The sequence below is a fragment of the Phyllopteryx taeniolatus genome, chromosome 11 (genome assembly GCF_024500385.1).
Source record: "Phyllopteryx taeniolatus isolate TA_2022b chromosome 11, UOR_Ptae_1.2, whole genome shotgun sequence".
Classification (NCBI taxonomy): domain Eukaryota; kingdom Metazoa; phylum Chordata; class Actinopteri; order Syngnathiformes; family Syngnathidae; genus Phyllopteryx; species Phyllopteryx taeniolatus.
Genome location: NC_084512.1, coordinates 17064400 through 17092039, shown reverse-complemented (window position 1 = coordinate 17092039; position 27640 = coordinate 17064400). Strand labels below are relative to the sequence as shown.

General features: G+C 41.1%; 1 protein-coding gene across 5 annotated transcripts; it reads right to left on the bottom strand.

Annotated features, from left to right (window-relative positions):
• Window positions 1–122: 122 nt before the first annotated feature.
• zgc:123010 (uncharacterized protein LOC641500 homolog) lies at window positions 123–27640 on the bottom strand. 5 transcript variants are annotated; one of them, XM_061790450.1, is made up of 16 exons: window positions 27385–27640; window positions 12284–12366; window positions 12107–12187; window positions 10059–10115; window positions 9797–9988; window positions 8900–9013; window positions 8408–8453; window positions 7305–7395; window positions 7030–7171; window positions 6836–6940; window positions 6670–6763; window positions 6528–6561; window positions 5488–5562; window positions 4652–4754; window positions 4467–4591; window positions 123–2573 (listed from the first exon to the last, which is right to left on the bottom strand). In XM_061790450.1, exons 1-16 carry the CDS (start codon window positions 27440–27442, stop codon window positions 2438–2440), a joined length of 1536 nt encoding a protein of 511 aa, XP_061646434.1. In that variant the 5' UTR covers window positions 27443–27640; the 3' UTR covers window positions 123–2437. The 5 variants fall into 5 exon arrangements, with proteins under 5 accessions (XP_061646434.1, XP_061646436.1, XP_061646433.1 ...); XM_061790452.1 differs by having other exon boundaries at window positions 4467–4576; window positions 27385–27639; XM_061790449.1 differs by having other exon boundaries at window positions 4467–4754.

The following is a 27640-nucleotide window of genomic DNA, read 5'->3' as shown; positions in this document are numbered from 1 at the left end:
AGGGAAAAATGCAATCTTTTGACAGGGTGAGATTGGGAACTGTGGAAATTTTGCATGAGCAACACTGCCACCCTGTGGAAACAAGAAAATCATAGAAAATCCTGACAAGATAACGTGGGTAATGTAGTTGAAAAAACATTTATTAAATACAAAACACTATTGCAGTGCAGTGACGATAATACAAAATATGTCATGGATTAACAATGCAGTGCGCAGGTCACTAAATGTGCACATCGAAATTGAAAATCCCTTTTCCTGAAATAACACTTGGAAAATGGGTAAAACACAAATAAAAGCAACAATATAGTATATTAAGCAAATGTGATCAATCATCAAGTCTGTTGTCCAATTTCTTTTTTTTTTTTTTTTTTTTTTTTAAAAACCATAAGGCAGAAAATAATGGACGAGAAGCAGAAGTGCCACAAACAGTGTTAACATTTAAAGTGTGCTTAATAAGAATGCTTGTCTAACAATAAACATTTGTACTAAACATTTGTTCAACCTGTCCTTATGGCAGGACTCAAAAAAGATCAACATCTATAAATAGGAAATAAATATTGTTACTATTACTTATGAACATAGTGTAGGCCTAAACGAGAATATTCAGTTATGTTGCTGTTGGATGACACCAATTTTAATGTGCTAGTGTTGGTGCAAAGGCCTTTTTTTTCGTGCAGAGCCACCAGATTCTTTGGTTCAAAGAAATACTGAGAGATCACAAACACTGCTTTTCTTTATGTGCATCATGGCAACATGGGGGAAGGCCAAAACATGTATCAGAAAAAGTCAGCCAGCATTTTGCTTGCATAGATTCAGCAGTGACTTGTTTCCACTGCAAAAAAAAAGTATAATAAAGTGGCCATTTCGTTGGATACAGGAATTAGTATCGGGTGCCTGGATTTTTTTTTTAAATTCATTGTCAGTTTATTTTTTTAACTGGCTAGAAGAATCAAAACAAAAAGGATGGGGCGGTTGATGACGACAAAAAGCATGCAGTCCAGTTTTAAGGAAAGACTGATGATGAAAAGTACAACTAAAGTTTCAGTCTGGTTGTTCCACAAAGTTTTAAGGCCACATTGAAAAGAAATAACGAGAATGATACTGCAAGTATACAGTCACAGAATTACAAGGGTAATAAAAAAAAAATTTTACATGAAAAAAGGTCACACTACAAGAACAATGTCCTCATTTCACATCTGAGAATAAAGGTGTAATACTATGAGGAAAAAAAGAACTGTATAAGAAGGAAGTCAGACTATTGCAAGGAATAAAGACATTTGAAAAAATTACCAGAATGTTACAAGCAAAATGTCAGTTTATGGGACTAACCATGTAATTTTATCAAAAAGTAAGTAGTTACTTATGAGGGAAAAAATATATTTTAGGGGAATAAAATCATATTAGGATTTTTTTTTTGGGGGGGGGGGGTGAATTATATCTAAGGTTATATAAGAATAGTTGTCATTTTACACCGGTGTAAAAAAAAAAAAAAAAAAACAAAGCTCTGCATTTTAAAAGAATAGCTGTAATTTTACTAGAAAGAAGTTGTAATATCACAAGAAAAAAGATTTTATATGACATGGTCTCATTTTACAACAGTTGCAATTTTATAAGAAAATAATTGTTGCAACAATAAAATTGGAGTTGGAGAGAAAAACATTGTAGGAGAATAAAGTCGTAATTCAAAAAAAAGGTTGCAGTTTACAGAAATAAATGTCCATGTGAAAAAAGGTTGTCATTTGGGAAAATCTAAATCGTAATATAACGAGAAAAAATTTCATTTTTTAAGAATAAAGCCGTAATATTACACACAAAGTTACCCTGATACTTACAAAAGGTTTTCATTTTACAAGACGAAAGCCAGAATATTATGAGACAAAAACCAGAAGAGTGGTTTTTACATCTACGTGGCACTTCCGGCAATCACTCAATGTTCTGACTTTAGTCTCATACTGTATCTCTTGTTTTCTTTTCTCGTACATTCCAAACTTTATTCCTGTAACTTGACTTTTTTTCTCTTGTAATTCTCCCATTTCTTTATTTTCAGCGTAGCCTAATACTCTTCTGTTGTGTACAAACTAATACAATCATTTGTTCACTGTTGTACAGACCAGAACCAATAGAATACATCGGTCCGTGCGTCTTTGAGGTTTGGTCCCTTAAGGCACAGAGCAGTCAGCATGTCACCATGGGGCGATGCTGTTATTGCTTTGTTTTGCAGTGAAAGTCATCACATTCCCAGTGGATTTTGGGGCACATGCTTGACTTCTCCTGCGTTTCAACCCGAGTGCTGGCACTGATCTTGACTTCTGTGCTCCGTTTTTACCAGGGTAAATTATATACTGGTCGAGCGACGCTGGTCTGCTTAGTAGCGTACCATCCAGTTCCATTGACGGTGTGTCCCAGTTTTCTGTCAACTAGGGAGGCAAACGTCAGTTTAAGGCTGCCACGGCTTCCTGTCATTGCCTTTGTGATCGGTAATGTGTTTGTAGCGACACTTCTCCCCGAAATGGCAACCTGTGGTTCTCCAGAAGTAACACTCGTCTCCATTTACGGGGCCTCTCCGCCGGGGTCTGGGCATAGAGGAGGAGAACATGTAATCTGTATTTATTGGGGAAAAAAATAAATAAAAGAAAAAAGAAAACAGTGGTACCTTGACTTACCATTGACCCTAATTAATGAGTTTAATCGCAAAACGAGCCGTTGTTTGGATTTTTGTCTTGAGTTGTGAGCAAAAACTTTAGTTAAACGCATTAGATGGTGGGAGCGAAGCAGCAGATAGTGAGGAATTCTTCAAAAAAAAAAAAAAAAGAGACCAAATGTTTGTTTCAAGCTGTTTGTTGCCCATCGCAGTTGGGGTTTACTGTAAAACTAAACATAAAATTGAGAAGATTACACTTGTATATCAAACTAAACCATATATAATAATAATTTTGACTAATCCGCTATCTTAATGCTAACAGAATGGAAACGCTACAGACGGACTAACAAATCTATAATTGATATTGCAGTAGTTCTAAACCTTTAAACAACATACAGTATAAACGGTAGCAAAACATGCATAAAGAGCATACAACAATACTCACAGACATTATTTACCCTCTATGAAAAACGACTAATATTACTGGAGCTTAGTTCTTCTACGTTTCATCATTATGTCTATGTATTATACTGCCCTCTGGTAACCAAAGTGCACACACCAGGACGAGCAGTGCAGTGAATTGAACCATGAAATCGTGATGCACAAACTGTGCAAATCTTTAGATTCTATTTAATTATGTTAATTATGTATGGGTTCTGTCCAACACACACACTTTTGACAGGACCAGTGCATATCAAGCCAAGATTAGTACTGGTAGTCTAAGCTATTAAAAAACAACAAGTACACCACTGTAGCTTTGTAACAAATGTTGGAATGAACATAAACTCTAATTAAACTGAATGTCAAACAGGGACATGAACTAGATACTTTTGGTATCTTATCTTCGATGCACAATAATTCAAGTAATATACAGAAAAATGCTCAAATGTAGGAATAAAATGAAATGTTAACATAAATTCCAACCACAGCAGAACAATAGTGAGACAGTCTAGCTATTTGAACACAAGTAACATTATAACAGTCATTTGTAGATTGGGGGGAGGGGGGGCACCCGGTAAGGACATGCAATAAATAACCAAGAGAACAAGAGAGGACAGAAAAGGGCAGGACAGGATGTGGGAAATGAGCAAGGGAGTGCTACCGATGAGTGGTGTAGTGGGATTCTTTTTTTAGTGTCTAAACACCTGTAAGAACCTGTGAGTTAGCATAACGTGTTGTTGTTAGTGATTCCAGAACAAGGCATTAGTGTGTCCTATAGTGTGTCTATCAAACTTATTAGTGAATGAACACCATAATCACATGCATGTTAGTCAACTGGAGTACAGAGTTGCTGAGCCAGCACATTGAGGAAGGGTGAGCCCGTCCAGGAGGGAACCCAACCAGGGGGATGCCACCGACCCCCCAGGACCCAGGGAGGTCCCGAGCCCGGCCGAAGTGCCCCGACCAGTCCCCGAGTGAGGGGCCCGGCCACCGGACCACCATCCCCCACGACCCCCCGCTCTGTCTAGTTTCAATTCAACATCACTTTGAAGTTCAATAAACACTAATGTAACACCTCCTGCATTTTCCCTCACGGCTCTTCTGTCAATGTTGTTGAAAGGCGGTTGGATACAAAACCAAATCTATGGTCAAATTATGTTACTAATTGGGTCCAAGGGGCACATAAATGTAAGGTTCTGTGCACACTTTGAATCTTTGCTTTAATCTTTAATCGTGTGTTTTTTTTTTGAGGGGACAGGAATGGATTCATGGCAATTCCATTTATTTCAATGGGAATATGATTGAGTTAAGCGTCTTTGCATTCATATCTTATTAAATAAAACTTGTAAGTCAAGGCACCACCGTACAATGGAGAGCTTCTTACCCAGCAGCAGCACCTGCCTGCTGCGTGACACCGAGTGGAAGAGGAAGAACTCGCTGAGAGCGACGGTCCGGATAGCGCACCACTAAACGCGTGTTCTCAATTAAATAACCCTGAGGGAGGTTCAACTGTAAAAGGGCTTTGTTTTGTGGCAGCAATGAAGAGTGTGCAAGTTGCAGAGTACTCACGTTGAGTTTCTCCATGGCGCGGGCCGCGTCGTTAACATTCTTGAAATTAACAAAGGCGCAAAACCTCTCGTGCAGGACGCGGATGCTCTCAATCTCACCATAGCTGTCATGTAAATAATAAAAATAAAAGATATACAAATAAAATAAAGATTTCAAACATACAATGCCTTGAAAAAGTATTCCTCCCCCTTCCTTATTTATTTTTTTTGCATAGTTAGCACCCTTTGTGTTTATGCTACAGCTCATCAATGGGGGAGGGTCAATTACCTTTTCACATGGAGCCAGATTTATTTATTTTTTCCTGAATGAATAAAGTAGCATTTAAAAACAGCATTTTGTATTTAAAGTGGACATAGAAAGTCTACCCACCCGTGTTCAAATGCCAGGTCTAAAAATACACCAAGACAAATAATTTCAAAACTATTTCCAGCATTAGTGTGACCTGTAATGTCTGCAATTCAATAGAATAATTTGTTTTTATCATTTTTTAAGGGGTAGTAAAAATAAACAATTGACGTGTGGTTGCACAAGCGTGCATACCCTCTTACAAGAGGGGATGTGGCTGTGTGCAGAATTAACCAGTCACATTCAAACTCATGGTAAATGAGAATCAGGACACACACCTGCCATCCCAAATAAAGTTCAATTGAAGTGCCCAGGCTGGTCCGCGACCAGTACAATAGGCTACATCATTGTTGCCATGATAATGGCAGTGAGACAATCCTACTTACAAGCTAGTTTAGTATCCATATGATGAAGTGTTATTATTTCTGTGAGATTACTACACATTGTTGCCTTATAATAGAAACAATAATTAAACAAATATTTGATCGTACATTTTAAAAAGGTTCTTGAGGTGTTTTTCTGTCAGCTCCGTCGTCACATTTCCCACCCACAGAGATGGGCAAGGGCTGGTGGAAAAACAACAGAGGGAATGTGAAACTGCAACAAATACCAAAACAAGACTACAATTTGTCACACGGTCGATAATTGTTGGGTGTCAGGTAGCAAAAATTGCTGCCCAACTGAACTTTGGTAAGGGCTTAAACGTATCTTTCAATCATTTCAGTTGTAATTGTCAAGATGATGCAGATGAATTCAAAATAGTGACAGTAAGGCCAAACGTGAAACTCAATCTAAATCTAACAATATGCTTCATTTTACAATGAAAATTAAGCTGTGATATTATGAGAAATATTAAATCTCATATTCTGAGAATATATTTGCAGTCAATAAAGTCAGAATATTATAAGAAATGTTACATTTTCTGAGAAAAAAGAATATTAGGAGAAAATACATCATTTTCTGAGAATAAAGTTATAGTATTACGAGAAAAGCTGTCATTTCATCAGAATAGAATTTAATTCTTATGAGGAAAAAAAATTATTTTATGAGAATAAAGGTGAGAAAATAAAAATGACATTTTATGGGAATCAAGTCAGAACATTACAAGAAAAAGGGCATTTTATGATAATTTTGTCAGAATATGATTAAGAAAAAAAAGTCCTTTTATAAGAATGAAATCAGATTACAAATATATTTTTACAAAAAATGTCATTTTATGACAATAAAAGCATAACCAAAAAAAAGAGAATAAAGTTAAAAGTTTTGACATTCAGACATTAAGTCAATTATTATTATTTTGTTCTCATGATATTACAACTTTATACATGGAAAAAAGTAACCATTGTTCTTATATTACAATTTTCTTTGCTTAAAACATCCAACTTTAGTCTCATAACATGAAACTATTACCATAACTTTGAGGATGAACTCAAATCACCACAGATAACGTGGTGAAAACTTAAGCTGTTTTAAGCAAGAAGGACGCAAGTGGTAAAATGCTTTACAGTCACATGAAAAAATGTCACATTACCCAAGTTGTGTAACTGACTGATCTTGGCTTGCAGCTGCAAAAGGAGGAAACAAAAGCTCGATTAAGGGAGTTCATAAGAAAGGTGGGGTGGGGGGCATCCTATGCTATATGATTCTTTGATATTTGTCACATTTGTCACCACCTCCGGCAGTGTCGAAGCAACAAGTCAAAACAGCTTGCACTGTTGAGAATTTCTCCAGCAGCAATGTGCTCTCTACCTCTTCAAAACCAAACTCCTGAAGCACAATAAAGAGGTTTTAAGGAAATGTCTTCATTAAAAAAATAGAATCATTTGCATGTGCATTCACCATCAATTGCAGCACTTTGCAATTATAGAGTTCATTGACAGCCTCTTCACAGTCTTTGTCCAGTTTTAGCACCTGCTCCATAGCCTTCTCCGCCTCACAGTACCGCTAAGACACATTCGCATGCAGTCGTCAATCAATTATTCTTAAGTGAAAAGGTATACGTCATGTGAAGCGAGTGTGGTGCTAGTGGCCACCTTCATGCCCATAAGAGCACTGCCCTTGCGGAAGTGTCCTTTGGGCCAGTCTGGAGCCAGGTGGATGGAGCGCTCGGCGTCTGCCAGGCCCTGAGGGTACTTCTCTAAGCAGTAATAGCAATAAGAACGATTCCCGTAGAACCTGCAGAAACATCAGTTTCAATCACGACAAGTGTTTCCAGCATACCTGCCATTTCTTAGTAATTGACAATGTTTAAGCGTAAACACGAAATAAATACATGAATAACTTCAGGTAAATGATTAAGGGAACGCACCTGTAATCATTTGGGTCACATTTGATGGCTTCTGTAAACAAGCAGGCTGCTTTTGAGTACTGCCCTTGTTGCACCAGCTTTATCCCTTTTTCTACAAGTAAAACATATGCTTGTCAGTGATTCAGCAACTGGTTCAAGCCAGGTCCACACGTACATCCATAGGTTACTTATTTATTTCTTTTTCCAAGTATATTACGGGTACAGTGAATCCCTGCATAGTCACAGTTCAGCTTTTGTGAATTTGAATATTCTCACAGATTTTGGGAAGAATTTATCCTATTTTTCACGGGAAAAAAATTCAGCTATTCACTGTTTTTGTGCTCATTCCAAAGCAATCATGTTTTACTTTAGCGAATGTTGGTGCTGTTGTTGAGTTTAAGCACCTCATGCACTGTCAAAAGTGTGAAAGCATGCTACTGCTTCTCTCCCAACAGAGCTACTAATAGTAGTGAGCATACAGTATTTGTTTGTCCATGTGTGATGTTACCTCAGTTTGTACCAGTGTGTTTTTTAGGGGAGTATGCTAGCAAATACTATTGATGAGCCTCATGTATTTTGTTTGTGCTGAATAAGTTAACTATTGAATACAGTCATTCATGTACCATGGGTTCATGATCGCGTGCATGGTGTTTGTGCTTTATGGTCTTCTCTGTTTTAAGTACTTTGTTGCCATCTTGTAGCAAGTATACACAATTACAAACATCTTTTAGGAGTACCATCAATTTGCAGAATCCCTGCAATTAGTGGAAGTTCACAGTATATGATATCTTACCCAATTTATGAGGGATTGAAAAAAAAAATTGCAAGTGAAACCACATTTTAATGTATTTTGGGGAATCAGAAGTCTGAAAAAGCAACATAATCTGACTAGGCCTAACACCTGTTGCTCATTATAGTGAGATATTACATGTACAGTACATTCATAGACACATAACTCAAATTAATGCACAAAAGATGATTAAAAATCAACAGAATTGTTCACTTCAACAAGTGTGTAGGAACGTATGTTTTTGAAAATATCCATGTCTGTGTATACATCGTTTAAAGCATTGCACAATCTTTGAACATGGAAGAGGCATTAAATGTTATTTTCAGTCATTTACCTGCAAGTGATGTACTTTTCTTCGTCGTGGTGTCAATTACGTTTGTCTGCAATGGGATTTGCATGTTCAGTTTAAATTCATTGCTATGAATGTGTACATCAAGATACAAACTGCACTCTATGACAACTCTTCTGAGCAGCTTATTCTACGTAATACAACACAGGAGTTCAGATCGTTCACAGAAAGCTACATTCATCCCCTTTAATTATTCACTGCCAGTCATCCCAGTTAACATGCATATTTGATGTATATAGCTGTCAATGGCATTGAGTTAAAAAATAACAATTCATTGATTGATTTGTTAATTTGCCCCAGAGTCTATCAAAGAAATCTAGTCAAATGCTCATCCCAAATACATGCACACTCCAGCAGCTGCTTTTAAAGGTGATTCAAAGTCTAGTTTCTACACAGCACCACCCACAGGAACAAACACACCAGTATAACCAACATTATGAGACGCATTCCTCATCCCGCTGCATGACTGTATAATACCTCCTTTTTGGCCTCGTTTTCTTTGTTCTCTTTGGACTTGCAGCATGTTCCTTTATGCTTGATGTGGCTGGCAGCGTTTGCAAAGAAGGCACTGCTCATGTCCCACTCTGGCTCCTGTAGGCAACAGCAAGACATGTTGTACAATGACTTAGTGAATGTGGTATCGAGCAGGGGAGTGCAAACTTTTGTCCTGTAAGAGGCCATTTCACTCTTTCAGAATATCTGTTAAGCAAGCAAAATTTTAGACCTTTTTAAGGCCAGTTTGATTGGATATAAAACTTCACTTCCATTAGGAGTGGACAATACTGGGCTGGATATTTTATCACAGTAACTTAAGTAATGTTATGACAATATTTTTACACAATAAACAACTTACAATCTAAATCTACATTCAACAAAATGTAACACTGACTATTCTTTTTCCTTTTTTACAATTGTATTTTGCTAGCTAAACAGAAATTTATAACGTTGGTTGAACACAAAATGGTTCCGCTCATCAACTCTCTCTGTTCCCAAAGAAAATACAACAATGTTGTTTATTGTGTGGATTTTCTACAACCTATGATTTAAGGATTAAGTGTCATTTTTATACAAGTATGTAGTAAGTAAGTAAATTCTAAGTGCTCTCCCAACAACTCAGCCCACTGGTGTTTGGGTCTGTTGCCCTGGGAGTGGCGAACACTTTTTAAAGGATCCACACACTGTATAATGTCCTCCAAGGGAAATACAAGGTTTATGAAAAAATATGGATTAAATTAAAAGTTTTGGGGCTTTGTATAACAGTTCCTCTAAAGTGTTGTTTTTACAATTGCATGTCGGGCCAGATCAAATGCTCTCATGTGCCATAGGTTCCCCCCTACTACAGGGGTTCAAGACTGAAGTAACAGGTGAACAAACCTCTTCAGTTGATCTTGCCTTGTGATGCTCTCTGGAAGGAGTGGTGGTGTTGGAGGTAGCAAGCTTGTATGAGGCAGCTGGTTTTGCATCCTTTTTGTCCTCATTTTGCAGATGTGTGTGCCCCTCCGTCTTAGCTTCCACTTCCGATTCACTGTCATCCAATTCAGACTTGCTGCCTCTATCGTCATCATCCTAATGAGGAGGACCATGTTATTATCCAACATAGCACAGCAAAATCAAACGCGAAAAACATGACAATTACCTGTTCAGCTGTCTCGCTTTGCTTCACATGCTCCTGCTTCTTACGTTTTCGACGGCGCTGGAAAAAAGATTTAGAAGTTGACGCTAGGGCTGCAAAGATTAATCAAATAATTATAAAAAAAAGGTTGCAGCAAAATATCTGGCTCCAACCTTTGCAGGGATAATTTTTCCACACAGATTAATGTTACTGCAGTCACACGGATCACGGATGTGTAGAAATAAGCCAGGAGGAAAGTGTCCATTAAAGACAGAGAATGTCCAAAGTTTGGGATCATTTCCCACTTAAGGACAATATAGTGCAACTCAGCACAATCGCCAACACAAGGTAACGTATCGATGTTAGCTATTTTAATATAGTTACTGTTTAATATAGTCACTGTTAGAGCGTATTGTAATCCCCCCTGCAGGGGATCAGAGCATTTAATCGCTTTATTAACAAACGGTAAGAAAACAAACACATAATAATAAGTACATTCACACACAAGCGGCCAATGGCCACAACTCACATGGAGTTGTTCAACACGCAGACGGGCTAACCATTTAAAAGCCAGCCAACTCTACTCTTATTCGCTGACACCCACATCACTCATTAGGCCAGGCCCAGCCTTTTAAAGACATACAGACAAAGTCAAAGGCACAGATACTACAGTATAATCTAGGGCTGCACAATTAATCAAATTTTAATCTTGATCACGACTTTGGCTGCCACGGTTAAAGGAGCCTGATCGTGGGCGATTTTATTACATTTGAAATGCTGCATATGAAAAGTGCTTCTCGCACTACTCGTCACTTTAAACCGCATACACTCCTTGAAGTCTCAGCGTCCTTTGCACAATGGTCATTGCACCGGACTATTGCGATATTAGTCATTCGAACTGCTCTAAGTGCTAGAGGACTTTTTGCACAATTGTTTTTTGTCAATGTCTTTATGTCTCCAAAGTGTTCTGTAAATTGACTGTCTGTTGTACTAGAGCGGCTCCAACTACCGGAGACAAATTCCTTGTGTGTTTTGGACATACTTGGCAAATAAAGATGATTCTGATTCTGATTCATATGCAGCAGTACCCGCAACCTAGTCAACCAGCCACCGGGGGGCAAACGCATGGTTAAGGCTTCATTGAGCGCGGCACCAGGCTCCGGGGCCAACTTCAAAATAAAAGCCTAAAATGGCACTCATGTCCAATATAGGACTATATGAAGCTTTTATTTTTAAGTTGGCCCTCTCAGCCCATTGGCAGAGAGGGAGCATGTCATGGTAAGACACTATTAAAAATCGTAGTAGCAGCTGCCTTGCCTTCAACTTTTTCGGCTGGCCTGACCGCAATGAAAAAACGCCAGAAGTAAATAGAGAGGGAAAAATCACAATTGTTGAGTTCTTTGCAGTTTGTGACTGTGCCATGACTGACCACTGGTCAAGCAGAACAACGGAGATGTACCCGTCCTTGACAATTCACTTTATTGACGGCAAGGATTTCCAAATGAAAAGCCGGTGCTTGCAGACTAATGTTATTGTGTTTTATGCATGAACTGCATTTGCTTCAATTAACTTGCAATTCGTGATTGCACTTTGTAATAGCATATTTATTCAGTTAGCCCTGGGTAAAGTAGAATTTTGTGGGGTACATTTATTCTTATTTAAAGATTAATTATGCACTGAAACCTGTTCCATATTGTTTGTTGAAAAGTAGTGCAATAAAAATCAAGAGTTTTCCCTAACATGAGGAATAATCATGATTAATAATAGTGATTACAATATCGATCAAAATAATTATGATTATTTTGGCCGAAATCGTGCAGTCCGAGTAGAAAAATAAATAATAATAATACAAATAAATAATAACTACACCTCCTATGCATGTTATTGTGTTTAATAATGCAAAATACATTTGTTTCAAATTAACAGATTGGCGAAACGGTAGAATAATTATTTCTAAAAAAATAAAATTAAAATTAAAAATGCCTGCAGCCCTCGTTATCGCCTTCTTTGGAATTGAGTAAGAGCTCTAAATATGTCTCATGTTTAAAATGGAGCAACATTTGCGCATGTACCTTTCTTTTGGTCCTGCGTCGCTCTGCTCTGCGTCTGACATTCTCGTCCTCGCTCAGATCCTCCTCGACATTTAATGCATCCTGACACGCACACACAGTCAGTCAGAGTGGCTCCAGTATTATGCTTCGACTGTATAGTGTTGACAGTGCCCTGTCAGCTTGACACCGTTTGTTTACCTGTGACAAAGCCCCAGCATCACTTGGGTCAGAGAGTGCAGCAACACAGTCCATCTGTCCTTCCTGCTGCTGCGCAGGCGGACCTGTTGGGGAGAATGACTCATAATATACATGCTATATGCAACCATAAACTGCTTATTTCAATAACATTTCTCAACTGTCTGTCCACATGAAAACACATTTGAAGCACTTTCCAAAGTAGCAGGTGGCACTAAAGTCTCTAACCATAAGAACAATTGACCCAATCAAACGTTGGTTTTCCCCATCTACTCGCATACAGTTCTTCCATAATTCTGTTTGGTGACAAAAACCCCGGTTGGCATATGGCCGAAGGGAAACACTCACCGATTTTACTCTTGAATATGCCAACAAATTCATGGGAAATTGCAAAGACTCTGTCGTCTGAGTGTGTGTGACACACCTACCAAAGCAGAAGTCTGTCTCTAGTGTGAACAGCTTTGTCATCCTGACATTATTGTAATCTGGCCCGATGACGTCATGAAAACACTGGGATTTATGCAGTGCAATGGTGTCATCTTCCGTTTTGGTAAACAAATATAGAGTGGATGAGTGAGCATTGGGAAGTTTGTAGAGTCCACAACTACGTAGCTGTCGACTAGTTAGCTGGTCAGTTAACAGGGTTTTATTACATAACATTATTATTGACCTGGTTAGCTAATTTTTACACCACGAATGTTCAAATTTTACATAAAACATTGCCTGCACACAGGCAAACTGTATAGGGTTACTAAAGGTTTCATAATCAGGACAGTTTGATGTTGGATTAGATTAATTCAATTTCCATTATTTTCGAATGGGGGAAAATATTTTTGAAATTCAGACAAATGAGAGGATACCATTGTTCCAGAATGGATTATGTTCCATTCTGGAAATGGTATCAATTTACTTGCATCTATCCGCAGGCACACACCCCTAGGACTCTTTCACTGGGTGTGGGGTCATGCACTTACTGCAACAAATAACTAATGAATATGCAAATCGCTTGTGTATCCCCTCACTTATACTCTCGCCCTGTAGACTTTTATAATTTACATAATTAATGCAACCACACTTCAATTGTACAGCCGGGTTCACGACCCTTGTCCTGCATGCTTCTTCTCCTGCTCTTGTCCTGTTCTAGCTTGTCCTGTCCTTCCCTCACAGGGTGTAGCACTACAGCCCCATGTAACACTCATATTTAATGTTTCATTGTTGTAGATAATGTAATGATTTACTTCTCTCATCCTGTTTACAATTAGTGCTTTGTATTTGTTTCTCTCTCCCTTCTAGAAACTTTGTTCTGTTCGACTGATCAAGTCTGATTCTCAATAAACCTCAATTATAATACCACAGCGGAAGCTTAAAAACTCCACTCAGACACAGTAAAACTGTTCCGGCATAAAAAGGATACAGATTCCATTCTGATTGACCTAACAGCCGAACAGGACAAAAAGAATGGATTGTGTTCAACCATAAAGGTTCCACTGAGCAAGGATTCATGGATCTTAATGTTAATATCCCATTTCCACAAATCAAAAAGTTAAGTCGTACACACTAGCACTTTGTTTAAAAAAATAAAATGAAATTAGGACACCGCAGGCCTGGTATTGGAACTCTGTAATATTCTACTACTTTATTGAATTTCCTGGCAGGTTACACGGCAGTAGAAATACAATACAGATCACACAATTGCAGGCTGTACTGGATAGCATGCTGAACAGAAATGCATTGCCTGGTGGAAACTTAAATTATGCAAAGTCAGGATTGATTAGCTCGGATTGCAAGATTGCTTGGCCACCAAGATAGCAAGACTTGCTTGTGACAAAGTTCAATGACAATGACCTCTGATGACATGTTGGAGATTGCAGAGATGAGGTCATAGTTTTCTATCCAAAAACTCAGGAAGGGTGTCACAAAACTGAACTGTAACAATCCAAGCCACTGGAGTGTTTGGCATTGAGAACCTTCCTCTCAGAAACACCACTGTGAAACTCCTGCAGATAATTTGGATTTTTCACCCAGAGTAGAGTCGAGTGGAAGCCCACAAATGATAAGAAAACACTGAGATGTGGGAACTGGTGCAGTGTCACCGTTCCATTTGTTCAAGCAGGATCAAATATTATGGAGACATTCTTTCTGCATGTTACTGATCCAGGGTGTCCTTTTTTAGCACTTGAAATTTCTCTCGACCTGAAAACATTTACAAAGCATAAAAGGAAGGCAAACCAGTCTGTCCAGCTAGCTACGCTGATACTTTGGGTTTTGTTTTTGTTTTATTTTAGCGGAATGTTGTTGTACCAAGTATCTGAGGTGGTCGGACAGCAGCAACAAAAGCGCCTCTGTCTCTCCTCATCTGAGTGTTTGGCTGAAAGAAAAGCTCGTTCCACAAAAATGTACAACACAACAGGGTTGCAACAAGAACTCTCAGCCTTGAGGTCCTTTAAACCCCTACTACGCCGTGATTTAAAAGTACAATGCCGCTGTATATAAACGTGTGTGTATATCACATTTTGAGCAATATATATATTTTTTTAAAGTGTTTTACAGCTACAGTAAGTATAAAAACACACCCCAGACACTTGCTATTAGACAACAGAAACGTAAGGCTTTTCACAGCATCACTGTGTGTGTATTTAATGTTTTGGAATGTTTAAAGTGTTTTGAAAGCGGATATACTGTATGTGTAAATGTAATAAAATTGCTTTCTACGACAAAACAATACTTTGTTCATGTTCCTCTCAATTTGCAGTTTGTCAATTTCATTGGGATTTGTTCATTAAAGGGTAATTATTTGCAATTGCAAATACAGCAACAAACTATTTGCTTAATATCCAATCGTGCATGCAAGGTGCCACCCACTGGTGTTTGAGAGTACTGCAACCCGTGAACTCATTTGATGTTTAACCAAGGATAAATGTCTGTTTTAATATTTCACGAACTCTGCAGAAATATTTCAAATATATGCCTATCTGATGCCTGTGTCAGTGTGTCAACTTTACCAGCGCAATTGCGAGATTTTGAGAATTGTTTGTCTTGATTTGACTCCAAGCAGCATGAAATGCGATTTGAAACATAAGCAGTTGATTTGCCAAAACTAAAGTAGAAAAAGCAATTCTATGTGCTTGACATGTGAGTAAAGAGAGTACCAAGTTGAGGTTATTTTATATTAATATATGATTTTAAACCCATTTTATTTAATTTTGTAGACCAGACTCAAGCTGATGGGTGTGGTCTTGTCTGGTCCTCGGTCGTCTTCGACACGCCCCCTCCTGCCTCCCGCCTCCTTGCTCTCTTGTGTTTTTGGTCTGGCTTCTTAGCTCGTCTTGCTGGCAGCTGCCCGGCCACCCCTCCCCTTCCTTTTGTTCGGGCACACGGCTTGGTAACCGCGAAGGTCGGGATGAGAACAGACTCTGCTTCCCAGCCTATCCGTGGGCCAGAGCTAGGCGATCAGAGCAGCTGCTACTAAGGTACCAGGTATGCTTCCAACCAAGCGTGATTGCTCTGAACTTGCTTGCGAGGCGGTCATATTCTCCCAACGAGGCGTGACGAACAACAATTTTTCTTATATAATAGAGTATACTGACATATTTGTGTCAAGTCTACCTCTATTTAAATGCACCATAGTACTGAGCTGGTAAGTGTCCAGCCTGACATGAAGTTAAAATAATTTATTTTCATCCCCAGTTATATTGTAGTATGTATAGCAGATTCCAAACACTCTTCATGTTTTTAATCAATCTGTTATTTTACACCTTTTAACATAATATACCTTAGTATTTCTACAGTGCCACCCTAAAGTATTCACACCCCTTCACTTTTTCCACATTTTGCTATGTTACAGACTTATTCTAAAGCTGATTTAAGTATAGTTTTCTTTTCTTTTTTAAATCTACATCAAATATCCCATAATGACAAATTAAAATGTATTTTCAGACGTGTAAATTGTTTTTTTTTTTAATTTAAACAAACAAGTATTAACACCCTTTGCTATGACACTCAAACTTAAGCTCAGGTGCATCTGATTTTCACTGATCATCCTTGAGATGCATTTACAACTTGGACCCCACCTTCAGTTGATTGAACAGCATTTGGAATGGCAGACACCTGTTTATATAAGGTCTCATATTTGGGAGTGCATATCAGAGCAGAAACCAAGCAATGAAGTCTAAGGCTTCTTTATACTCGCGCGGGCGGCGACCCCACTGACGTCACTGCAGCTATTCCGCATGTAGTTTGCCTTTATACTCGAGCGCAACCCACGCGCGCAGTTTTGAAAATGACCTGCAGTTCTCCTCCAAGTCGCTACGGCTGGTATTGGCTAGGACACCACAAGGTGGAGTTTCCTCTGCAGTTTTGGGGCATTTCCGGTAGCTGTTGTACTTTTCTTTCCGGAACAAGGAACAAAGCAACAACAATGGCGACCGTGGAACAGTGTCTGCTCGAACAAATGGACCTAGATGACCAGATGTTACGTTTAATTATGCTGCAAAATCGGCGTAGATGGTACGTAGAACCAAAGGGAACGCGGAGTCCGTCATCACAGCATGTGACTAAAACGGAACAATCACGAGAGATGGTCTCCGCGGCATTCTCCGCGCAGCAACAATTTCTGCTGTGTGCGCGTCAAGTGACGCATAGGGGCCGCTCGGCCCAATGCACCGGTCACGTGATGCAATGCGGGCACTGTTGGCCGCGCGAGCGCAGGAGTATAAAGAGGCCTTAAGGAATTGTCTGCAGACCTCAGAGACTGGATTGTGTCAAGGCACAAATCTGGGGAAGGATACAAAAGAATTTCAGCAGCATTGAAGGTCCCAAAAATCATGTGGTCTCGATTATTCTGAAATGGAAGACGTTTGGAAATACCAGGAACCTTCCAAGAGCTGGCCGTCCGACCAAGCTGAGTAACCGGGGAAGAACCGCCTTGCTCAGAGAGGTGAACAAGAACCCTATGGCCACTAAGGCGGAGCTCCAGTGTTCCCTTGCGGAGATAGGAGAACCATCCAGAACCATTGCTAACTCATTCCACCAATCAGGCCTTTATGGTAAATTGGCCAGACGGAAGCCACTTCACACTAAAAAGCACATGGCAGCCTTCTTGGGGTTTGCCAAAAGGCACCTTAAGGATTCTCGGACGTGCAGAAACAAAATTCTCAGACCTGCAGAAACTAAATTATCTGGTCTGAAGAAACCAAAATAGAACTTTTTGGCCTGAATTGCAAGTGCCATATCTGGAGAAGAAGAATGCAGCCCTATGGGGGGGGCACAAGTCAGTGCAAACTGTAGGCCGATCCCAAGCCCGGATAAATGCAGAGGGTTGCGTCAGGAAGGGCATCCGGCTTAAAACCTTGCCAAACAAATATGAGCGTTCATCCAAAGAATTCCATACCGGATCGGTCGTGGCCCGGGTTAACAACGTCCGCCACCGGCGCCGTCAACCTGCAGGGCGCTGTTGGAAAGGTTGATATATTGTGTGTCCAGGAGACCAGGTGGAAAGGCAGTAAGGCTAGAAGTTTAGGGGCAGGGTTTAAATTATTTTACCATGGTGTAGATGGGAAGAGAAATGGAGTCGGGGTTATTTTAAAAAAAGAGTTGGCTAAGAATGTCTTGGAGGTGAAAAGAGTATCAGATGGAGTGATGAGGCTGAAATTTGAAATTGAGGGTGTTATGTGTAATGTGATTAGTGGCTATGCCCCACAGGTAGGATGTGACCTAGAGGTGAAAGAGAAATTCTGGAAGGAGCTAGATGATGTAGTTCTGAGCATCCCAGACAGAGAGAGAGTCATAATTGGTGCAGATTGTAATGGACATGTTGGTGAAGGTAATAAGGGTGATGAAGAAGTGATGGGTAAGTACAGTATCCAGGAAAGGAACTTGGAGGGACAGATGGTGGTAGACTTTGTAACAAGGATGCAAATGGCTGTAGTGAACACTTTTTTCCAGAAGAGGCACGAACATAGGGTGACCTACAAGAGCGGAGGTAGAAGCACACAGGTGGATTACATCTTGTGCAGACGATGTAATCTGAAGGAGGTTACCAACTGTAAGGTAGTGGTAGGGGAGAGTGTGGCTAGACAGCATAGGATGGTGGTGTGTAAGATGACTCTGGTGGTGGGGAGGAAAATTAGGAAGACAAAGGCAGAGAAGAGAACCATGTGGTGGAAGCTGAGACAGGACGAGTGTTGTGCAGCTTTTCGGGAAGAGGTGATACAGGCTCTCGGTGGACGGGAAGAGCTTCCAGAAGACTGGACCACTGCAGCCAAGGTGATCAGAGAAGCAGGCAGGAGAGTACTTGGTGTATCTTCTGGCAGGAAAGGAGAGAAGGAGACTTGGTGGTGGAACCTCACAGTACAGGAAATCATACAAGGAAAAAGGTTAGCTAAGAAGAAGTGGGACACTGAAAGGACCGAGGAAAAGCGAAAGGAATACATTGAGATGCGACATAGGGCAAAGGTAGAGGTGGCAAAGGCAAAACAAGAGGCATATGATGACATGTATGGCAGGTTGAACACTAAAGAAGGAGAAAAGGATCTATACAGGCTGGCCAGACAGAGGGATAGCGATGGGAAGGATGTGCAGCAGGATAGGGTGATTAAGGATAGAGATGGAAATATGTTGACGGGTGCCAGCAGTGTGCTAGCTAGATGGAAAGAATACTTCGAGGAGTTGATGAATGAGGAAAATGATAGAGAAGGGAGAGTAGAAGAGGCAAGTGTGGTGGACCAGGAAGTGGCAATGATTAGTAAGGGGGAAGTTAGAAAGGCATTAAAGAGAATGAAAAATGGAAAGGCAGTTGGTCCTGATGACATTCCTGTGGAGGTATGGAAGCATCTAGGAGAGGTGGCTGTGGAGTTTTTGACCAGCTTGTTCAATAGAATTCTAGTGCGTGAGAAGATGCCTGAGGAATGGAGGAAAAGTGTACTGGTGCCCATTTTTAAGAACAAAGGTGATGTGCAGAGCTGTGGCAACTATAGAGGAATAAAGTTGATGAGCCACACAATGAAGTTATGGGAAAGAGTAGTGGAGGCTAGACTCAGAACAGAAGTGAGTATTTGCGAGCAACAGTATGGTTTCATGCCTAGAAAGAGTACCACAGATGCATTATTTGCCTTGAGGATGTTGATGGAAAAGTACAGAGAAGGTCAGAAGGAGCTACATTGTGTCTTTGTAGATCTAGAGAAAGCCTATGACAGAGTACCCAGAGAGGAACTGTGGTACTGCATGCGGAAGTCTGGAGTGGCAGAGAAGTATGTTAGAATAATACAGGACATGTACGAGGGCAGCAGAACAGCGGTGAGGTGTGCTGTCGGTGTGACAGAAGAATTTAAGGTGGACGTGGGACTGCATCAGGGATCAGCCCTGAGCCCCTTCCTTTTTGCAGTGGTGATGGATAGGCTGACAGATGAGGTTAGACTGGAATCCCCGTGGACCATGATGTTTGCAGATGACATTGTGATCTGCAGTGAAAGCAGGGAGCAGCTGGAGGAACAGTTAGAAAGATGGAGGCATGCACTGGAAAGAAGAGGAATGAAGATTAGCCGAAGTAAAACAGAATATATGTGCATGAATGAGAGGGGTGGTGGGGGAAGAATGAGGCTACAGGGAGAAGAGATGGCAAGGGTAGAGGACTTTAAATACTTGGGGTCAACCGTCCAGAGCAATGGTGAGTGTGGTCAGGAAGTGAAGAAACGGGTCCAAGCAGGTTGGAACGGGTGGAGGAAGGTGTCAGGTGTGTTATGTGACAGAAGAGTCTATGCTAGGATGAAGGGCAAAGTTTATAAAACAGTGGTGAGGCCAGCCATGATGTATGGATTAGAGACAGTGGCACTGAAGAGAAAACAGGAAGCAGAGCTGGAGGTGGCGGAAATGAAGATGTTGAGGTTCGCTCTCGGAGTGACCAGGTTGGATAAAATTAGAAATGAGCTCATCAGAGGGACAGCCAAGGTTCGATGTTTTGGAGACAAAGTTAGAGAGAGCAGACTTCAATGGTTTGGACACGTCCAGAGGAGAGAGAGTGAGTATATTGGTAGAAGGATGATGAGGATGGAGCTGCCAGGCAAGAGAGCTAGAGGAAGACCAAAGAGAAGGTTGATGGATGTCGTGAGGGAAGACATGATGGCAGTTGGTGTTCGAGAGGAGGATGCAGGAGATAGGCTCTCATGGAAAAGGATGACGCGCTGTGGCGACCCCTAACGGGACAAGTCGAAAGGAAAAGAAGAATATCTGGAGAAGAAGAGGCACTGCTCATCACCTAGCTAACACCATCCCTACTGTGAAGCATGGTGTGGAAGCATCATGCAGTGGGGCTGTTTTTCTGCTGCAGGAACTGGGTGACTAGTCCACATATTGGGTAAGATGACAGCTGGCAAATATAGAGAAATTCTTCGAGATATCTTGCTCCAGCGTGCTCTGGAACTCAGACTAGGGCATCGATTCAAATTCCGACACAATGACCCAAAGCACACAACCAAGATTACAAAGGAGTGGCTTCAGGAGCACCCTATGAATGTTCTTGAGTGGCCCAGCCAGAGCTTGAATCCAATCGAACAGCTCTGGAAAGACCTAAAAATGACTGTCCATTGACGCTGCCCATCCAACCTGACTGACATTGAGAGGATCTGCAGAGAAGAATGGGAGAAAATACCCTAAAACAGGTATGCCAAGCTCGTAGAGACATACCCAAGAAGACTTGAGGCTGTGATTGCTGCCAAAGGTGCTTCAACAAAATATTAACCCAAGGGTGTGAATACTTATGAACCTATTACATTTAAATCTTGACATTTTTAATAAATTTGTACAACTGTCTGAAAATGTTTTTACTTTGTCATTATGTGATATTTTAGGTTGGTTTTATTTTAAAGAAAATTATACTCAAATCAGTTTGAGAATAAGTCTGTAACATAGAAAAATGTGGAAAAAGTGGTGTGAATACTTTCTGGTGGCAGTGTATATTTGAGTGCATTAGTTTAAAGTAAACAACACACACTACTGTGTGCACCTTGTGCCTGCATCTGACTACAAGATTATAGTCACCAGATAGCAGACATTCTGTGTTTATTTGTTTTACGTGAAAGTTTTACAGTGAATTACAGCTGGGAATGACATAAAATGAAGCAAGAACCTTTTGCCTCTTATTTGGAGAATGTTTTGCAAGCTTAAACTACTCACAGTACGATTGTGATTTGTCGAATGATGTGCGCAATGCATGTTGGGTACCCAGGTTCTTTTGCCCCCCCTACATAGCCAGGACCTTTGCGATGTGACTATTGTGCATGCACACATCACGATGACGATGATCTAACAATATATTGTGCAACCCTTAAAACAAATGAGCCACAGGAACCTTTTTGTACCAGGAACTCAAAGTCCCTGGGCTGGTTGGTGGAAAAGGGGATTTAGAAGTATGAATACAGCCTTTTCACACCGTACATGGCAAAGCAATAGACGCTCTCGACTTTCCCATTCATTGTGTATGTGCTGAGGGGGCGAGAGGGCGTTTGACGCACCCCACTGCAAACTCGAAGAGAAAGAAGTTCTATTGCGAGAGTGGCGTCGCGGTGTCGTCAGAATAGTCCTCCAATGGGAGAGAGGCCGGCAGAGTGAGTTCCCTGTGCTTTTTTGGCTGACTTGTACTGGGGAAAATGGAGGGAGCTCTGATAAATGCAGTGTCTTTGTGTCCCGAACTTTGGGATACAAGAGAAAAATCCATCCATCCATCCATTTTCTATACCTCTTATCCTCACTAGGGTCACGGGTATGCTGGAGCATATCCCAGCTAACTGCGGACAGGAGGCGGGGTATATCCTGAACAGGTTGCCAGCCAATCGCAGGGCACATGGGAACAAACAATGATTAAGACTCACATTCATACCCATGGACAATTTAGAATCTTCAATTAACCTACCAACCCACGCAGGCACGGGGAGAACAAGCAAACTCCACACAGGCCAGATTTGAACGCAGGACCTCAGAACTGTGAGGCAGATGTGCTAACCAGTCATCCACCGTGCCACCACAAGAGACAATACATACCATGACGTATATAAAAAGGTACAGCGATGGGCAGAGCGTTCCATCCAGCCATCCATTTTCTGAGCCGCTTCTCTCACTAAGGTCGCGGGCGTGCTGGAGCCTATCCCAGCTATCATCGAGCAGGAGGCGGGGAACACCCTGAACTGGTTGCCAGCCAATCGCAGGGCACAAATAAACAAACAACCATTCACACTCACATTCACACCTACAGGCAATTTAGAGTCATCAATCGTCAAGTAGTCACCGTGCCGCAGGGGCGGAGCTTTCATTTGAAAAAAAAACAACAACAAAAAACTATATATTGCCAAAGTTGCTGAGGTGCGGTCTACGTCTCCTGCGGGAAAACTTTCCTGTTTACTTCCTTGTAGGCTGCTATGTCAGCACCTGCAAATTCGAGCACAGTGGACCGGGTGTCGTGGTCATTGCTGCTGTGTTGCGCGGGCCTTTCACATAGCTCAAGTGCGGTGTGAAAAGGCCTTTAATCAAAGGCCACCAGAAATGGCAGCCGGCACAAAGCAGCAGCAACAACAAAGCCAGTGATATGTTGTGTGTCGCCTTTGAAGTGTGCCTGCCCTAAGCACTGCTAAGCCGATATGGCAGCAGTATGTTATGAGTAAATTAGAATTAAAACGGATTACCCGAAGTAACGCACAACACCTTGAACTACACCTCACCGGCATCCAGATTGACTTGATAATCCAGGGAGAGCCCAACCAGAATAAAGCACAAGGCAAGACAGGTTCGCTACCCCGACAGACCATGATGTAAACAAACCACAGCAGCAGGAACGGTGATCCGAAAAGGAAGGAAGAACGTTTTTGCAAAAAATGTACTGTAAATACAGTTGTTCCCCGATTGTGTGGGGTTTACCTGCTCTGGCGATCAAGAGGCTGTAGTGTTCAATTCACCACCTTTTCATTAAAGAAAATCTGGCAGTGTGTCCATAAGTGTTGTGTTTTGTTACGAGATGGCGATTACGATGCTTTCGAGTTTGTCCATAAGTGTTGTGTTTTGTTACGAGATGGCAATTGCGATGGTTTCATGAATACATTGCTTTGCACTTGGCCACAAACTGCAGATTGGGCTCTCTCTCTCACACTCCAAATAAAACCACATTTCATATACAGTCGACCCCCATTAACTGCAGGGGATAAGGACCGCGCCAAGCCGCGGGTAGCGAATTTCCACATAAAATTGACACTCTCCAAAAAATGATTATAACTGCCTATGCACTATCCAGGTATTAATAGTTGAAATATACCACAAACTACATTCACAAAACACTTTAATAATGGTTCAAATGTCCTCAAACACTGCTTTATGTTTAAATATTCATTGTTGAAGAGCAAACAGCTTCCAGCTGGGCATTTACAACATACCTGTGTACGTACACTTCAACAATTCTGATGTATAAAAAAAATTAGAGAGGTGGTGTAGAACAAGCAACAGTTCTTGTAGAGCAATAAGCATTCAACAGCAAACCAGTAGTTTTATCTCTTCTTCACTTTGTCAGCGGCTTTCGGCCTGAAGAACATGGTGATCAGCAGCTGCTATCGCTGTTTCTTCATCATGACAAAAAGCATTTGGAAATCTAAATTATAGCGTTGCCGGCATTGCAGAATTTTGGGGAGCGTTCCATAGAGGGATATTTCATTTTTCAGCCTTCTCTGTTAATTCCTTGGATAGCTTCATAAGTTCATAAAAACGCTCCAATATTAGACCTTCATCCTCCTGAGGCTCTATAACCGATGTATCATCTTCTTCCTCGCTAGCAGACTCGGTCAACTCCGCCAATTCCGTGTTTGCTTGGGGTTCCGAGTGGCTATCGATGAGGGTGCTTACTACTTCTTCGGTGATGTCATCGAAGCCGTCCCCACCAAGTGCTTTCGCTAAAGTGACTGCCTTAATAATCGCTGCGTTACCCTGCCCACAATTTTTTACAACACGCATTGTTAGTTTTTTTTCATGTCCTTCAGAGATAGACCGATGACAGTTAAACGTGGCAATCGTAAATTTACAACAATATTGCCTCAGCATAAATTCATTGTCCATATCGATTGCTTGCACAAGGAGTTTCAGAGAGTTGAGTGTGTAAAGCGCCTTGAAGGCATAAATCACACTCTGGTCCATAGGCCGGATTAGGGAAGTGGTGCTGGCTGGGACGAATTTTGATCTAAACTCCCTCGTAATATAAATCCATTGGGTGGCTGCCAGCATTGTCCATCATGAGCAACATTTTCAATTTGATGCGTAAATTGTTCAAGTAATCCTTGAATTGAGAGATTAAGCTCTGATGGAACCAGTTTGAAGCAAGGACTTTATTTGGTGACCCAAGCTTTGGGGTTGTGCGTTGTGCGTGCAGAACACAGGTAGCAGGTTTTTATTTTTAAGGGCCCTAGGGTTTTCAGACTTATAAATAAGTCCTGGTTTGAGCATGAAGCCAGTAGCATTGCCACACATTATAAGTGTTACTCTGTCTTTCGGTGCCTTGAATCCCAAGGCTTTGGTTTCCTCCATGTTATTTGGGAAGGCATCTTTTTCCAGAACATGAGAGTCTTCTTATCAACAACCTGTTGCGGAAGGCAGACATTCTCATTCTCATTAATCATTTTTTTAGAAAGCCTCAAGGTAATTCTCTGCTGCTTCAGTGTCGGCAGATGACTCTTCCCTGTGCAATAAAACATTCCTGAGTTTGAACTGCTTCTGAAAGCGTTCAAACCATCCCTTGCTTGCTTGAAACTCCACTTGTGGTGCCAATGATGGTCCCGCTTCCTATGTGTTGGCTGGGCTTTGCTAGAATTGCATGTATATATTCTTTGCTTCCTCCTGGATAATGTTGCTGTCCTCGAGAACGTTCTTTTTGCTGCACTCTGTAATCCACACGGCCAAGGCAGACTCCATCCACACAATGAGTTTGCCACACACCACTCCAACCATTTTAGCACTCCCAAAAAAACTAACCTGTACAGTCTTCCTTATTGCAATTTCATTCTTCTTGACGGACCTTACAATATTTTCGTTAACTCCAAAATGTTGTGCTGCTGCAGCATTACTTGATATCAGATTTTCAAAAATTTAAGGACGTAAACACTTTCCTGGAGCGTCATTACTCTCTGCCGGCGCTTCGTCTGTTTGTCAGAAGCATTTGTAGGAGCATGACGTTTGCGTGGCATCTTGATGTGTTGGCGAAAAGCCCAAAAAATAAGCAGAGATTTACAGCACATGTAGCCTACTGTAGGGACCTGCACCTGTTACTGATCACACGAGAAGTGCATGAGCGGCGGCATGTTCGCTGCATGGGGACACCATGTACACAAAGAAAACATTTTATTTATTGATATTTATCACAATAATAAGATAATTACTAAATTAAATACATTTCATACATACTATAACAGTATGTTGCCACAAAAAAAATTTTTAAAGCATTTTCAGACTTTGTTTTGTCAAAAATATACTGGGATAAGACACCAAAAAAAATTAATGTGTGGGCGGGTGAAGTCGCGATTGCCGAACCGCGAGTCGGTGGGGGTCAACTGTAGTCAGGGGTCATATTTTCTCAAAGGCTTCAAGTTGTGCCGTTTGCTACTATAGTGGGGTGTCAGGGGGCGGGGGGCTTGGCTTGCTCTCCTTCAATGATTGTGCCTATATCACTCCCTTAATCCACACTTTACTTTGTAGTCTGAAACCATGCTAATAGTTTGTTGGAGCCCTTCATTGTTTCATTTTGCAATTAAACCTCTTGCCTGCACAACCTGCAACTGTACCCAACTTTTTCAAATGCTATGTGCGGCAGCTTGGACGAAGGAACCAGGATGAGCAGTGAGCTATCGACAAACTATTTCAAAACAAATGATTACTGTCGGCCACAATCACGCCAAAACAACATTAAACTCGTACTGTACAGTATTTCCCACAACCGTCAGCCTTCGAGTCGGACTCTCTGCTTCCTCTTCCCCACCCCTCGACGCCCTCATCCAATTACAAATCGCACTCTGTTACCTTTATGGCCTCCCAGGCAATTGTAAATTATAGAACTCAAGTAGAATCTGATCAATACAATTGCAGGGTTGGGACAATATTTATTGATTATGTCCTCCAGTGAGGAGGCCTCACTGCTAGAGGAGCATGGATTAAAATAACACTGTACATTACAAACCATTACAACCCTAGTGAGGAGAAATGGTACAGAAAATGGATGGATGGACAATGTACAAAAAGAGAGTACATTTCTTGAAAACTGGTTGACTACAAGATATTTATCCAGGATTTGTGCTGTATTTTTATCTTGTATCCCTTTTAGTTTTTCAATACAAAACGTTTTATAAATAAGGGAAATATGATCAGAGAAATTTGCCAATATTATATATATATATATATATATATATATATATATATATATATATAAAATCGAGAGACAATAGTACCTATATAGGGATATGACATTTTGTCCATATCTCACAGCACTATGCAGAAACATCTTTTGTGTTATCATATGATATAATATATCATTTCATTCCCCTACCCAATGACAATCAGTAAAAGAATCAGTAATGGAATCTGAATCGATAAATGTTTATCAATTCCCATCCCTAGTGACAACCGACAATGCTATACCCCACACAAATGTCCTTATTTTTTGTGTTTTTATTTAGCTCCAGGGCGCTAGCAACGATTTGAGGCATCGGTGTCATTCCTACGTGCTCCCTCTGCTCTCATTTCTTTCATTCATATTGTTTCAGTAGGAAGCCACACTTGTGTGTTTCGTTCTTCCACATTCCGCGGAACGGGAAGGGTTTTTTTAAAGACGTGCACAAGTTCACTTTTATGGCATGGACTGAAGGTGGTGCGAGGAAAAGGGTGTAGCTGGCATTGTGCCAAACAAGAACTCATCTTAAAACACACTTTGTATTTCTACATTCCGAACACAAAACGACTAATTAAGAATCAGTCTACTGGCTAGTGTTCGCCAACGACTCTGAGGGTCGGGGGGGTGGGGGGGGGGGGGGGGGGGGGGGTTGTTTGCTCACTTTATGCCTACTTCCAAAAGTTTGTGGTAAAGTGTTTCTTACCGCCGGCGAGCCCCAACAGGCGACATATGTCTCTGGTGATTTTCCTGAGCGCAACCATCCAGCATTATCGTCTACAGTAGAAGAAAGCCGTGCCGAAGAGTCACTTTTACCACAGACGACAGACGGCGTAGACACCGCACGACTGTGGCATCGGGATTGTCGGAGTCCGTGTCGGTTATGGGAATCTGCCCGCGGCGGATGAGCCTCCGAGCCGCTTCCTGAGAGTCAAGCGCGGGCGTTGGACGAGCTGGAGCGG

Coding starts and splice junctions, on each gene's coding strand:
- zgc:123010 (XM_061790449.1), bottom strand. CDS start 27,442: ATGGTTGCGCTCAGGAAAATCACCAGAGACATATGTCGCCTGTTGGGG. Junction 12,188..12,283: donor ATGCTGGGGCTTTGTCACAG/GTAAACAAACGG, acceptor TGTGCGTGTCAG/GATGCATTAAATGTCGAGGA. Junction 10,116..12,106: donor GACGCAGGACCAAAAGAAAG/GTACATGCGCAA, acceptor TCTTTTTTCCAG/CGCCGTCGAAAACGTAAGAA.